The sequence below is a fragment of the Tachyglossus aculeatus genome, chromosome 21, assembly GCF_015852505.1.
Source record: "Tachyglossus aculeatus isolate mTacAcu1 chromosome 21, mTacAcu1.pri, whole genome shotgun sequence".
Classification (NCBI taxonomy): domain Eukaryota; kingdom Metazoa; phylum Chordata; class Mammalia; order Monotremata; family Tachyglossidae; genus Tachyglossus; species Tachyglossus aculeatus.
This window is the reverse complement of record NC_052086.1, coordinates 10,429,802-10,442,975: the sequence shown is the minus strand read 5'-3', so window position 1 is coordinate 10,442,975 and position 13,174 is coordinate 10,429,802. Positions and strand designations below refer to the sequence as shown.

At 48.8% G+C, this 13,174-nt stretch overlaps 1 protein-coding gene across 1 annotated transcript in view; it reads left to right on the top strand.

The window, feature by feature from the left end:
- The first annotated feature begins 7,422 nt into the window (after positions 1 to 7,422).
- The window catches only part of PDPK1 (3-phosphoinositide dependent protein kinase 1), a 48,101-nt gene continuing 42,349 nt past the window's right edge, over positions 7,423 to 13,174 (top strand). The window contains exon 1 of the mRNA XM_038762539.1: positions 7,423 to 7,495. Coding sequence (XP_038618467.1) covers positions 7,472 to 7,495 — 24 coding nt within the window. The 5' untranslated portion in view covers positions 7,423 to 7,471. The remainder of the gene's footprint in view (positions 7,496 to 13,174) is intronic.

The window sequence follows — 13,174 nt, the reverse complement described above, 5'->3', positions numbered from 1 at the left end:
CTTAGTTGGGGAAGGCCTCTTGGAGGAGGTGGGATTTAAAACAAAAATGATTATTCATTTGAAAATTAGTGAAAATAATAGTATTATTATTACTATTACTATCGTTGTAATAGTGAAAATAATAATTGCGGTATTTGTTAAGTGCATACTATGTGCCAAACACTGTAATAATAATGATGGTATTTGTTAAGCGCTTACTATGTGCAAAGCACTGTTCTAAGCGCTGAGCAATGGGGTAGGTACAAGATAATCAGATTCCACATGCAGCTCACAGTCTAACCAGGAGGGAGAACAGGTATTGCATTTCCATTTTGCAGTTGAGGGAACTGAGGCACAGAGAAGTTAAGTGATCTGCATAACATCACGCAGCCGGTAAACTGTGGAGCTGAGATTAGAACCCAGGTCCCCCGACTCCCAGGCTCATGCTCTCTCCCTCTGGCTATGCTGCTTCTCTGAAAAAGCCAAGTGCGGGGAGTAAGAGGATCTGGGGTCTCATACCTGCTCTGCCACCTGTCTGCTGCGTGACCTGGGGAAGTCACATAATAATAATAATAATAATAATAATAATAATAATAGCATTTATTAAGCACTTACTATGTGCAAAGCACTGTTCTAAGCGCTGGGGAGGTTACAAGGTGATCAGATTGTCCCATGGGGTGCTCATAGTCTTTATCCCCATTGTACAGTTGAGGGAACTGAGGCCCAGAGAAGTTAAGTGACTTGCCCAAAGTCACACAGCTGACAAGTGGCAGAGCTAGGATTTGAACCCATGACCTCTGACTCCTCTGACGCAGCTTCTCTAATGGCTTCTCTGGCCCTCAGTTCTCCTCATCTGTAAAATGGGGCTTCAATACCTGTTCTCCCACTCAGACTGTGAGCCCTGGTGAAGGATGGCATCTGTGTTCAAGTTGATTATCTTTTATCCACCCCAGCGTTTGGTAATAACAATTATGGTCTCTGTTAAGTGCTTACTTTGTGCCAGGCCCTGTACTAAACGCTGGGTGAATATGAGCAAATTGGTTTGGAAACCATCCCTGTCCCTCATGGGGCTCACAGTCTCAATCCCCATGTTACAGATGAGGTCACTGAGGCCCAGAGAAGTGAAGTGACTTGCCTAAGGTCACACAGCTGACAAGTGGCGCAGTTAGGATTAGAACCTGTGACCTTATGATTCCCTGGCCCACGCTCTAGCCACTACACTATGCTGCTTCTCTGCTGTTGGAGTGAACATTTAACAAAAGCTACTATTGCTAACTATTTATTGATTCCTCGACTTGTAAACATTTCTGTTTCTGTCTCTCAATCAATCAATTGTATTTATTGAGCGCTTACTGTGTGCAGAGCACTGTACTAAGCGCTTGGGAAGTACAAGTCAGCAACAAATAGAGACACCTCTTAAGGTAAGCAACTTGTAGGAAGAGGCTGTGTCTGGGTATCTGTTGTATTTTTCTCAGTGCTTAGTACATTAGAGAAGCAGTGTGACAAGGTGAATAGAGCATGGGCTGGGGATTGAGAAGGACCTGGGTTCTAGTCCTGCCCCGCCACTTGTTTACTTTGTGACATAGGGCAAGTCACTTCACTTCTCTGTGGCTCGGTGACTTCATTTGAAAACTGGGGATTAAGACTGTTGAGCCCCATGTTAGACGGGGACCAACCTGATTAGCTTGTATCTACCCTTAGAACAATGCCTGGCATGTAGTAAGTGCTTAACAAATACCATTTAAAACTGCATTGTTCCCAGTGGATGCTCATTAAATAACAGAACTGCTAATATTCCCTACTGTATCTATTTAAGTAGGATTGAAAAGCAGCATCATCTAATGGGAAAGAGCACAAGATGGGAATCACAGGCCCTGGATTCTAAGCCCTACTCCACCACTCCCTACTTTGTGACCATGGACAAGGCATAGGATTTCTCTGTGCCTCAGTTTCATCACCTCTAAAATGGGAATGAAATACCTCTCAATCTCCCTTTTAGACTGTGAGTCTCATGTGGGACAGGGATTGTGTCTGATCCGATTGTACTGTATCGACCCCTGTGCTTAGTACAGTGCTTAGGACATTGATAATGATGGTATTTGTTAAGCGCTTACCACGTGCCAGGCACTGTACTAAGTGCTGGGATGGATATGAGCAAATCGAGTTTGACACAGTCCCTGTCCTATGTGGGGCTCACAATCTTGATCCCCATTTTACAGGTGAGGTAACTGAGGCCCAGAGAAGTGAAGTGATTTGCCCAAAGTCACACAGCAGTCATGCGGCAGAGCCGGGATTAGAACCCATGACCTTCTGACTCCCAAGCCCAGACTCTATCCACTAAGCCAAATTATCACTGTTACTAGGAGACTGCAAGCTCGTTGTAGACAAGGAATGTATCTGTTCATTCTGTTGTACTCTCCCAAGCTCCTAGTACAGTGCTCTGCTCAGAGAAGCTTTCAGTAAATCCCATGGATTGATTGATGGAAAGATTGATAACTCTTTCCTTTGGTGTTTTATGAGGTGACATCTGGGCTGGGATTCTTGGTCGGAGCTGCTGTCTGTAGGCCAAGGAGTCATAATTTTTAGTATTTGCAAACTCTTTCTCCTCCTCCTCCTTCTGCTCATTATCATCATTATCACAGGCACCAGGGTTCCCAGTCATGTGCATGAGAGGCAGCATGGCCTAGTAGATAGAGCTCGGGCCGGTGAGTCAGAAGGACCTGAGTTCTAATCCTGACTGCCACCTGTCTGCTCAGTGACCTTAATGTTGATATTAAAACGAGAGGTCTGTTTTCCTAAAGGTTGTCGTGTCTTCTGCTAGCGTGTAAGTTTGCAAGAGCGTAAGCTCCTTGAGGGGAGCAATCATGTTTATCAACTTTCAGGGCTTAGTACAATGTTCCACGCTTAGTAGGCTCTCGGTTTCAATTGATCATCATCATCAATCGTATTTATTGAGCGCTTACTATGTGCAGAGCACTGTACTAAGCGCTTGGGAAGTACAAATTGGCAACATATAGAGACAGTCCCTACCCAACAGTGGGCTCACAGTCTAAAAGGGGGAGACAGAGATCAAAACCAAACATACTAACAAAATAAAATAAATAAATAAATAAATAAATTTATCTATCAACAGTATGTATTGAGCACTTACTGTGTGCAGGACCCTAGACTTGAGAAAGTGCACTAGCCAGACAATTACTCTCTCCATCTTCAAAGCCTTATTGAAGACCCATCTCCTCCAGGAGGCCTTCCCTGACTAAGCCCTCCTTTCCTCTTCTCTCTCTCCCTTCTGCGTTGCCCTGACTGGCTCCCTTCATTCATTACCCGCCCCCCTCCCCACGACCCGCCCCAGCCCCACAGCATTAATGTACATATCTCTCAGTTATTTATTTCTATTGATGTCTGTCTCCCCTTCTAGACCGTAAGCTCATTGTGGGCAGGGAACGTGTCTGTTTATTGTTGTATTGTACTCTCCCAGGTGCTTAGTCCAGTGCTCTGCAAAGGGTAAGTGCTAAATAAATATGATTGAATGAATGAACGTGATCCCTTCCCTTGAGGAGTTTACAACTGAGTGGGGGAGGCAGGCATCAAAATAGAGAGAGGGAAGGGAAACCGGCCGAGAATAAGGATAGGAACCAAAGTGAGAAGAAGTACATCCTTATGATGGATGGATTTTTCCTTTCTTAGCTCTATCTCTTTCATACACGTGCTCACACACACACAAGCACACACATTTATATATTTACCCTTCATATCTGAAGTTGACACCCCGACGCTGAAATTTATTTCTGGGTGTGAATACAGTTATAAAAAGTTTGCCTAGGGGATTAACAGTCTCTGACCACAACAGATGCATACAAAGATTGTCCCTTATGCTGACATGTTTACCACTTGTATCCCTCTGCTCTGTTTTCATTTTCACTTGCGTCTCAAAGTTCTCTCAAAGCTTCTATCTCTTCCTTTCTTTCTCTTTTTTCTTTCTTTCGTATGTTATTTATTAATTGCTTTCTATATATCAAGCTCTGTGCTAAGCTCTGGAGTATATAGTATAATAATAATAATGATATTTGTTAAGCTCTTACTATGTTTCAGGCACTGTACTAAGTGCTGGGGTGGATACAGGCAAATCGAGTTGCACACAGGCCCTGTCCCATTTGAGGCTCACAGTCTCGATCCCCATTTTACAGATGAGGTAACTGAGGCCCTTACAATCTAGCTTCCACCTCCTCCACTCTGCCGAAACTCCCCTCTTGAAGGTCGCCAGTGACCTCCTTTTGCCAAATCCAACAGCCTCTACTCCATCCTAATCCTCTTCGACCGCTCATCTGCCTTCGAAACTGTCGACCTCCCCTTTCTCCTGGAACCATTATCTGATCTTGACTGTACCAATACTGTCCTCTCCTGGTTCTCCTCCTATTTCTCTGGACACTCATTCTCAGTCTCTTTCATGGGCTCCTCTGCCTCCCACCCCCTAACTGTGGGAGTCCCTCCAGGCTCAGCTCTGGGTTCTTTTCCATTCCCCATCTACACCTACTCCCTCAGAGAGCTCATTCACTCCCACAGCTTTAACTATCATTTCTACGTGGATAATTCCCAAATCTACCTCTCCGGCCCGGACCTCGCCCCCCTCTCTGCAATCTCTCGTCTTCTCCTGACTTCAGGACTTCGTCTCTACCTGGATGTCCCCTCATCACCTCAAATTCAACATGTCTAAAGCTGACCTCCTCACTTTCTCTCCCACACCCTGTCTTCTCCCAGAATTTCCCATCAGTAATGATCACACCACCGTCCTCGCCGTCTCACAAGCCCGCAATTTTGGCATTATCCCTGACTCATCTCTCTCCTTCAACCTGCATATTCAGTCATTCAGAAAATCCTATCTGTTCTACCTTAATAATTGTAATAATAATTGTGGTATTTGCTAAGTGCTCACTATGTGCCGTACTAAGCGCTGGGGTAGATACAAGCAAATTGGGCATCTTCAGAATCTGCCCCTTCTTCTCCAGCCTGATCAGGGCTGGAGATACGTTTCCTGGCCAGAAAGAGGTTTCAGTCTAGTGAAGTGTATTATTATCACTATTATTAATCGTATTCATTAAGCATTTACTGCGCGCACACCACTGTACTATACGCACTTGGGAGAGTACGATGTAACATCAAACACATTCCCTGCCCACAAAGAACTAATAGTCTAGAGGGGGAAACAAACATTAATATAAATGAATAGATACGTAAATAAATAACAGACTGCAGGGTTTTGAAGAGTGTGGAGGAGTTGGAGTCTGGCAGATATGAAGGGGATAGAAGTTCCGGGCCAGAGGAAAGACGTGAGCAAAGGGTCAGAGGCCAATGAGACGAGATCAAGGTGCGTCTATTAGAGGAACGAAGTGGGCAGGTTGGGTTGCAGTGGGAGAGGACTGTGAGCCCCCCGTGGGACAACCTGATCACCTTGTAACCTCCCCAGCGCTTAGAACAGTGCTTTGCATATAGTAAGCGCTTAATAAGTGCGATTATTATTATTATTGTTTTGCCTTCTGCCTGTGTCTTTGGGTCTTTCCGCAGAGAGGGTTTGAGGTCAGTAAACTCAGCTCCAGTCACCCAACTGGTGCTGCACCTTACTGGCATTGGTTGTTTGCGAACTGGGCCTCAGTTCCCTCATCTGGAAAATGTGGATTAAGACTGTGAGCCTCATGTGGGTCAGGGACTGTATCTAACCTGATCAGATCGTCCCTACCCCAGTGTTACTAAGCGCTCAACAAACAGCATCATCATCATCATCAATGGTATTTATTGAGCACTTATTATACACAGAGTGCCGTGCTAAGAGTTTGGGAGAGCACAATACAACAGATGGGAAGTCCCGTTTACTGCTCACAAGTTTACGGTCTAGAGTGGGGAGACCGCTAAAGTCAGAGTGTTTATTGAGTCAGGAACCCGTACAGAGCATGTGGGAAAGCACAACACGGTGGAAGGGAGGAATTCCCCACCCACAAGAAGCTTTCACTCTAACGGGGGGCAATGAAGGCCTTCTCTCCACAGGCCACCCAAGGTAGCTCTCGAGCGTAGTTTGTGGGCCGGTCCCATTGCATTGGGAAACTTGGGTCCATCGAGGGGGACTTTTAGGAGTTCCTGGTGGCCGAAGCGAGCCGTCCTTTACCTAGTCTCCCAGCAAGAGCTGGTGGCAAGAGCCCGGGCTTGGGAGTCAGAGGACGTGGGTTCTAATCCTGGCTCCGCCACTTAACTGCTGTGTGACCTCGGGCAAGTCACTTCACTTCTCTGGGCCTCAGTGACCTCATCTGTAAAATGGCGATGAAGACTGTGAGCCCCAATATGTCCCGCCATCGACCCCCGGCCCACGTCATCCCCCGGGCCTGGAATGCCCTCCCTCTGCCCATCCGCCAAGCTAGCTCTCTTCCTCCCTTCAAGGCCCTGCTGAGAGCTCACCTCCTCCAGGAGGCCTTCCCAGACTGAGCCCCTTCCTTCCTCTCCCCCTCGTCCCCCTCTCCATCCCCCCATCTTACCTCCTTCCCTTCCCCACAGCACCTGTATATATGTATATATGTTTGTACATATTTTTTTTACTCTATTTATTTTATTTGTACATATCTATTCTATTTATTTTATTTTGTTAGTATGTTTGGTTTTGTTCTCTGTCTCCCCCTTTTAGACTGTGAGCCCACTGTTGGGTAGGGACTGTCTCTATATGTTGCCAATTTGGACTTCCCAAGCGCTTAGTACAGTGCTCTGCACATAGTAAGCGCTCAATAAATACGATTGATGATGATGATGATGATAATATAATATATAATATATCACAATATATTATAATATATTATATTATATAATATATTATATATTATAATATAATATATAATACATAACAATATATATTATATTACTATTTTATAAATTATATATAATAATATAACACATCATATTATATATTATATCATATTATATAATATATAACATATTATAATATATTACATTATAATATATTACAATATATAATATAATATAGAATATTTTATATAAAATCATTATTATATGTAATGTATTATATAATGTATTATATATTATATATAATATATACTAATAATCGCTTATTATTATTATTAGGGAGGAGAGGCTGAGCTCCACCGTGACGGAAGGGGCCGGGGTTGCCTGGCACCGCTTCGCCCTGTGAAGGGGTGAGGCGAGGGCGGCCCCCCGCCTCAGGAGCCGCGCGAGGCCCAAACCGGAAATGCGGCTCCTCAGGGCGGGCGGGCGGCCGGCGGGGATTCCCGCCGAGCGACGCGCGGCTCGGCCAATGGGCGCGCGGCAGGGGCCCGGCGGCGCCGGAAGTCCCGCCCTCCGGGGGGGAGTGGTGGGGGGGGCGTGTGTGAGGGAGAGAGAGGGAGGGGGAGGGTGGCGGCGGCGGCGGCGGCAGGATGAGGGCGGCCATTGCTGTGTGGCGGCCCCGGGGAGGAAGACGCTGAGGCCGGGGGCGGCCATGGCCAGAACCACGAGCCAGATAGTGAGTCCGGCCGCCGGGCGGAAGGGGCCTGAGGGGATTTTTTTTTTGTGTGTGTGTGGGGTCCCCTCCTGAGGAGGAAAGGAGGGAGGACGGGGGTCCCCGAGCCGGGCCTCAGGACGGCAACTTCCATTCCACTCCAGCCCAGGGGGTTGTTGACATGACAGCTCACTTCCTCCCTTCAAGGCCCTACTGACAGCTCACCTCCTCCGGGAGGCCTTCCCACACTGAGCCCCTTCCTTCCTCTCCCCCTCGTCCCCCTCTCCATCCCCCCACCCTACCTCCTTCCCTTCCCCACAGCACCTGTATATATGTTTGTACATATTTATTACTCTATTTATTTTACTTGTACCCATCTATTCTATTTATTTTATTTTGTTAGTATGTTTGGTTTGGTTCTCTCTCTCCCCCTTCTAGACTGTGAGCCTACTGTTGGGTAGGGACTGTCGCTATATGTTGCCAGCTTGTACTTCCCAAGCGCTTAGTCCAGTGCTCTGCACACAGTAAGCGCTCAATAAATACGATTGATTGATTGATTGATCTCGAGGTGCGGGCCCGCCCCCCCCCCCCCCAGGGGTCAGGGGAGGAGAAGGGCAAAGTGGGCGACCCCATTTCCGCCCTGACCCCTTGGGTAGCGCGCCCGCCCGAAATTAGATTTTTATTCGCTCAAAGAAGGTGGAATAATAATACTCCAGGTGATGGCATTTGTTAAGAGCTTACTCCGCGCCCAGCACTGCTGTAAGCGCTGGGGGAGATGCAAGGTAATCAGGTGGGCCCACGTGGGGCTCACAGTCCCCATCCCCATTTTAATAATAATAATGATGATGATGATGGCATTTGTTAAGTGCTTACTCTCTGCAAAGCACTGTTCTAAGCGCCGAGGTGGATACGAGGTAATCAGGTTGGCCCACCTGGGGCCCGCAGCCTTCATCCCCGTTTTACAGATGAGGGGACTGAGGCCCGGAGAAGGGAAGTGACTTTGCCCAAAGTCACACAGCTGACAAGTGGCAGAGTCAATCAGTCGTATTTATGGAGCACTTACTGTGTGCAGAGCGCTTGGGAAGTACAAGTTGGCAACATATAGAGACAGTCCCTACCCAACAGTGGGCTCACAGTCTAAAAGGGGGGATTAGAACCCACGACCCCCGACTCCCAAGCCCGGGCTCTTTCCACTGAGCCACATTGCTTCTCTAAGGAGTCGGCCGCCAAACGACACCCCGTTTGTCAGACAACTGGTTATCAGGGGTATTTTCTCCTCCTCCCCCCACCCCCAGGTCTCCTTCTGACTTTGAATGGAGACGGGGGGAAGGAGCCTTTCGGAAGCGGGGCAAAGTTGAGAAGGAAAAGGTTTCCACTTCCTGATAGTAGTCATAATCATAATGATGATGGTATCTGTTAAGCGCTTACTATGTGCCAAGCACTGTTTTGAGCGCAGTGGTAGATACAAGGTCATCAGGTTGTCCCATGTGGGGCTTACGGTCTTCATCCCTATTTTACAGATAGGGAACTGAGGCACAGAGACTTACCCAAGGCCACCCCGCAGACAGGTGGCAGAGCCTCGGATGAGAGCAGAGCCGGGGAAGACCCTCTGCGTGACTTTCCCCCTCTGACAGGGTGTGTGTGTGTTTGTGTCTCTATGTATGGGAATGCCCCCTCTGCCTCAGTAATGTTACTAATTCGTTTTTTGTTAAGCGCTTACTATGTGCCTGCGCGGGTGTAGGTAAAGGTAATCAGGTTGGACACAGTCCCTGTCCCACAAGGGGCTTATACTCGTAATCCCCCATGTATGTGTGTATGGGAATGCCTTCTCTGCATTAGTAATGATATTAAGTTTGGTATTTGTTAAGCGTTTAGTATGTGCCTGCGCAGGGGTAGGTAAAGGTAATCGGGTTGGACACAGTCCCTGTCCCTCATGGGGCTCACAGTCTTAATCCCCATGTCTGTATGGGAATACCCTCTCTGCCTCAATAATGATAATAATTTTGGTTTTTATTAAGTGCTTACTATGGGCCAAGCCCTGCTCTAAGTGCTGGGGTAGATAAGGTAATCAGGTCAGACACAGTCCCTGTCTCACATGGGGCTCATACTCGTAATGCCCAGTGTATGTGTGCATGAGAATGCTCTCTCTGCTTTAATAATGGTAATTTTGATAATTGTTAAGCGAATACTGTGTGACAAGAAGTGTGCTAAGCCTGGGGTAGATACAGGGTGATCAGGTTGGACACAGTCCCTGTCCCACATGGGGCACACTCCTAATCCCCAGTGTATGTGTGTATGACAGTGCCCTATCTGCCTTGATGATAATTTTGGTACTTGTTACTCTGTGGCAAGCACTGCTGTAAGTGCAGGGGTAGAGATACAAGGTGATCAGGTTGGACACAGTCTCTGTGCCACATGGGGCTCACAGTCTTAATCCCCATTTTACAGATGAGGTCACCGAGGCCCAGAAAAGTGAAGTAACTTGCCCAAGGTCACACAGCAGACGTGTGGTGGAGCCAGGATTGGAACCCACATCCTCAGACTTCCAGGTCTGGGCTCTTTCCACTAGTCCATGCTGTTTCTCAGACATGTGCATGAAGGGTGGAGGGACACACGGAGAGAGTGTGGCTGTGGGAAAAACACGTGTGGCTGCCCAGTCCGCTTGTGGCAGCGGGGGACCGGTGGCCTGAGCGGGTGGCAGTGTTTGGGGAAGAACGGGGGTGGCAAGTGGGCATCCTCTTGGCTGGATCCGGGCTCCTGCACCAACACGATGCCCAAATAATAACAGTAGTAATAATAATTATGGTAGTTGTTAAGTGCTTACTGGATGTCAGATGCAGCACTAAGCGCTGGGGTGGAATGAGCAAATCGTATTGGACACGGTCCCTGTCCCACATGGGACTCACAGTCTCAACCCTCCTTTTACCGTTGAGGTAACTGAAGCCCAGGGCGGTGAAGTGACTTGCCCAAGGTCACGCAGCAGACAAGCGACAGAGCCGGTATTTGAACCCATGACCTTCTGACTCCCAGGCCCGATCTCTACCCACTAGGCTATGTTGCTTCCCCAGCTTTAGGGCCCGTATATCGCCTCAGGTCTGAGGAGTAGGAGGGGGTCCGTTCATACCTAGTGTCGGATTGTGAAATGCGTGATGTAAGAATTTTTTTAGAAATTTTGATTGCAAAACTTGTTTTGCGATGAAAATCCACCCCCGCCCTCCCTTCTTATCCCCTCCCCTTGCATCCTTCTCCCCCTCCCCACGCCATGGAGGGGTCCCACTGGAAAGGCCTCGGGAGGGTGGGCCGCTGGTCTGCCCGCACTCTTCCCCGGAGCCCAAAAAGACAAAGGAGGGGACCTATTCAATCAAGGAAAATGGCAGTAATGCTAACAATAATAATAATTGTGGTAGTGAAGTGCTTACTCTGTGCGGTACACTGTACCAATCGCTGGGGTAGATATAGTACCTCAGATTGGCCAGTCACCCACATGGGGGCTCAGAGTCTGAGGAGAGAGAACACGTATCGAATCCCCATTTTCCGGGTGAGGAAACTGAGGCCCAGAGAAGTCAAGTGCCTCGCCCAAGGTCACACAGCAGGCAGGCGGGATCCATTAGGCACTTATCGTATGCCGGGTGCTGTAGTAAGCGCTGGGGTAGGTTCGACGGAAGCGGATTGGACACAGTCCACGCACCACGTGGGGCTCCCAGTCTAAGGGGGAAATGGTGAAAGATGAGTGGGATGAGGTGGACTCTTGTGACAGGCGGGGAGAAATGCAAAATAAGCCACAGCGGCGTGGGCAGTCAATCACAGGACTGGCAGACCCGGGGACCGGTTTCCAAACTCACCTTTCACACAGTGTCACACTTTTGCAGTGAAAGGTGTGTACTCCCCCGGTCCAAATGGGACAGAGAGGGGGCAGGGAGGTGTGTGTGTCTGTCTCTCCAAATGGGAAAGGGAGGCGCTGTGTGTGTGTGTGTGTGTGTGTGTGTGTGTGTTTGTGTGTGTTTATATAGGAAGAAGAAATTCCTCGGCCAGTGTCCGAACAGGATTTTGGCCATCACTTTGAATCCAAAGCCCCGCCGGTGACCAGAACATAATTTGTCTTCTAAGTCATCACCGTGACCCCTTCAGTGGAATGAAAGGAATCCGGTTGGCAGGGCTTTGGGAAGCGAGTGCCTTCCCTGAGCCTCCCCTGTCCCCCGGACTTAGGGCGGGCGGCCGGTCTTGCCCCCCACCATCCAGGATGCTCCCCGGCCAGGGGACCCGGGGCTTCTTGGTTCCATAGGCCCGGAGCCTCGAATCCACAGCTTCTGGCAGCTTCTAACAACACGGGCATCCGTGGTTCGAAAACAGGTCCCAGTCCCCTGGCCGATCGGGGGGGAGAGCAGGAGCTGAGGCTAGGGAAGGTACTCGTTCAGATAACGAAGGGGCCGAGGTGGTCCGGATGGGGACAGCTCTTAGCCCGTTGCGTAACTAGCCCAAAGGACTTTCCGGCTGTCATCAATAATAATAATAATAATGATGGCATTTGTTAAGCGCTTACTATGTGCAAAGCACTGTTCTAAGTGCTGGAGGGAAACAAGGTAATCAAGGTTGTCCCATGTGAAGCTCACAGTCTTAACCCCCATTTTACAGATGAGGTAACAGGCTAGAGAAGTTAAATGACTTGCCCAAAGTCACACAGCAAACAAGTGGCGGAGCTGGGATTTGAACCCATGATCTCTGACTCCCAAGCCCCTGCTCTTTCCACTGAGCCACGCTGCTTCTACAGGGTGGGGTGGGGTTATCATTTATTCCGACGTACTAGATGCCAAAGCGCCCGGTTACATCCAGGATAATCCGATTGGACACAGCCCTAGTGCCCCCTGAGGCTCTCAGGCCTAGGGAGGGGCAGCCAGGTGTGTTCTCCCCATTTTACAGTTGGGTAGATTGACATCCAGAGAGGTGAAATACCCCTCGTCATGTCACACAGTAAGCTGCTGGTTTCTGGCCGCTCTGTGCCTTTGGGCCGTTGTCCGCACTCCCTGACCCCGGGTGTGCGTTGTCCTCTCCCAAGCGCTTAGTACAGGGCTCTGCGCACAGTAAGTGCTCAGTAAATAAGATTGAATGAATAAATGACCCCGTGCTGTTTGGGGCAGTTACTTGGTGCTAACTTGCCAAAGGAGAAGGCCAGCCCTCTGAAAAAAAATAAATCACATCCTCTTGGTTGGCATTTCCAAGCCAGGGCCTCACTTTGTGGCCCTTCCCCAGCCCCCCCAAGGGAAAGAGGCGGAGAGAGAGAGAGGGCTCAGCGCATGGGCTACTCTCACACTGTGCTAGTGCTGCTCCCCCTCTCTTTCTGTATTCCCTCATAATTAGAAGAAAAATTGTGGTCTATTTTGTTCAACGCCGACTGTGTGCCGAGCTTGCTGGAGTGAATCCAAGGTCATCCGGTAGGACATAGTTCCTGTCTCACAAGGGGCTCGGAGTTTAAGGGGGAGCACGAACTGGTGTCAAAGCCCCGTTTTAAAGATGAGGAAACTGAGGCCCGGAGAAGTGACGTGACCTGTGTAAAGTCACCCAGCAGGGGACTCCCAGGCTCTGTCTCTTTCTACTAGGCCACTTTTCCTAGTGGCCTCCTCCCTCCCCCTCTCCCCGCTGTGGTGCAAGGTAGTTTTGCATGGGATAGCGAGGTGGCCCCTGACCAGGTCAGAGAGTCCATGGGTT